General features: G+C 51.9%; 1 protein-coding gene across 1 annotated transcript; it reads right to left on the bottom strand.

The window, feature by feature from the left end:
* Positions 1-155: 155 nt before the first annotated feature.
* LOC109931224 (histone H1-like) lies at positions 156-1,485 on the bottom strand. The gene has a single exon (XM_020530557.2). It carries the CDS (start codon positions 1,483-1,485, stop codon positions 847-849), a length of 639 nt encoding a protein of 212 aa, XP_020386146.2. The 3' UTR covers positions 156-846.
* Positions 1,486-1,498: the final 13 nt, after the last annotated feature.

Genomic DNA, 1,498 nt, shown 5'->3' on the forward strand with positions numbered 1-1,498 from the left:
TCACATTCTCAAGGAAAACCTTCAGCACCCCGCGGGTCTCCTCGTAGATCAAGCCCGAGATGCGCTTGACCCCACCACGGCGAGCCAGGCGCCGGATGGCTGGTTTCGTGATGCCCTAGATATTATCACGGAGCACTTTGCGGTGCCGCTTCGTTCCGCCTTTTCCCAGGCCTTTGCCTCCTTTGCCTCTTCCAGACATCACGCTTCTTCACTCCAATCGCTGCCGATTGAGAGGCGAGTTGCCTCACCTTCCTTTTTTATACAGCCCGCCCCGACCTGACTGAGAAAGAGCTCACATGGAGTGAGAGGCGGCCCGGATAGTTAACAACGTGGCAGCAGAGAAATATCCAGCTCCGCCTCCAGCTTACTCCCGCCCCCAACTGGATCTGGAACGAAACCTTTTCTCCACAAGAGCAGTGAACACAACGATCAGCAGAAAATCTGCAGACTCGAGCTTCATGGTCAAAGATAATAAAAACAGGATTTTTAAAAAGTACTTGTGATACAATTAAATGACCATTTCCCGGCCTTTCTTAACAAGTCAACACGGTTGCTTCCATTTCAATGTCAGTTTCTGTTTATTCAGCTGAAAGAGAAAATCATTGCTTGGGGATTGTGTTGCGAAGCAGGGTTTCAGGGCGAGTGTTACGAGTGTTGGGGGGGGCTGGGTGTAAATCCGGTAGAGAAATGGGGACGAGTTATTCACATAAATTAATGTGTAATTTATCCCTGCACTCGGAGCGAGGACAGGGATCATTTGATCCGGGCTCAGCTCTTTCCTGAGAGATGTGGGTGGCTCTGAGAAGAGCCTTTGGATTCAGAAGGTTACATGTTGCACAGACTGCTTCATTTCTTTGCTGCTTTCTTGGTCACTTTCGCTTTGGGCTTGGCCTTCGGTTTAACCGATTTCGGGACCGGTTTTGCGGCCTTGGGGCTCTTGGTCTTTTTCACCTTCTTCACGGGAGTCTTTTTCTTAGGCGCTGCTTTCTTCACCGCTTTCTTTGGCGTTGCTGCCTTCTTGACGGCCGCTTTCTTGCCTGTTGCTTTCTTGGTTGGGGATTTCTTCGCTGTCACCTTCTTGGCCGTTGTTTTCTTCACGGCTGGTTTCTTGGCGGATGCTGCTGGTCTCGCCTTCTTTCCCACTTTTGCCTTGACTGGATTCTTAGGGAGTTTGAAGGAGCCGGAGACGCCCTGGCCCTTGACCAGAACCAGGGAGCCTTTCGCCAGACACCTCTTGATAGCCATCCTGATCTGTACATTTTGCTTCTCCACATTGACTCCGCTTCTTTGCAGTGCCTTCTTTACAGCGGCCAGAGACGTCCCCTTCCGATCGCTGCTCTCGCCGACAATCTTCACAATCCGCTCGCCCAACCCGGGACCGGCTGGTTTTTTCCTGGGAGCCGCCGCCTTCTTCTTCTTGAGAATCTTGGGTTTGGTGATGGCGGAGGATAGAGGAGCCGTTTCGGCGGCTGCACTGTCGCTCATGTCGAGAACTCTG

Source organism: Rhincodon typus, unplaced genomic scaffold (assembly GCF_021869965.1).
Source record: "Rhincodon typus isolate 14 unplaced genomic scaffold, sRhiTyp1.1 hic_rhity00012214, whole genome shotgun sequence".
Classification (NCBI taxonomy): Eukaryota; Metazoa; Chordata; class Chondrichthyes; order Orectolobiformes; family Rhincodontidae; genus Rhincodon; species Rhincodon typus.

Bases quoted from the DNA above. Each gene is read 5' to 3' on its own strand.
- LOC109931224 (XM_020530557.2), bottom strand. From the start codon at position 1,485: ATGAGCGACAGTGCAGCCGCCGAAACGGCTCCTCTATCCTCCGCCATC.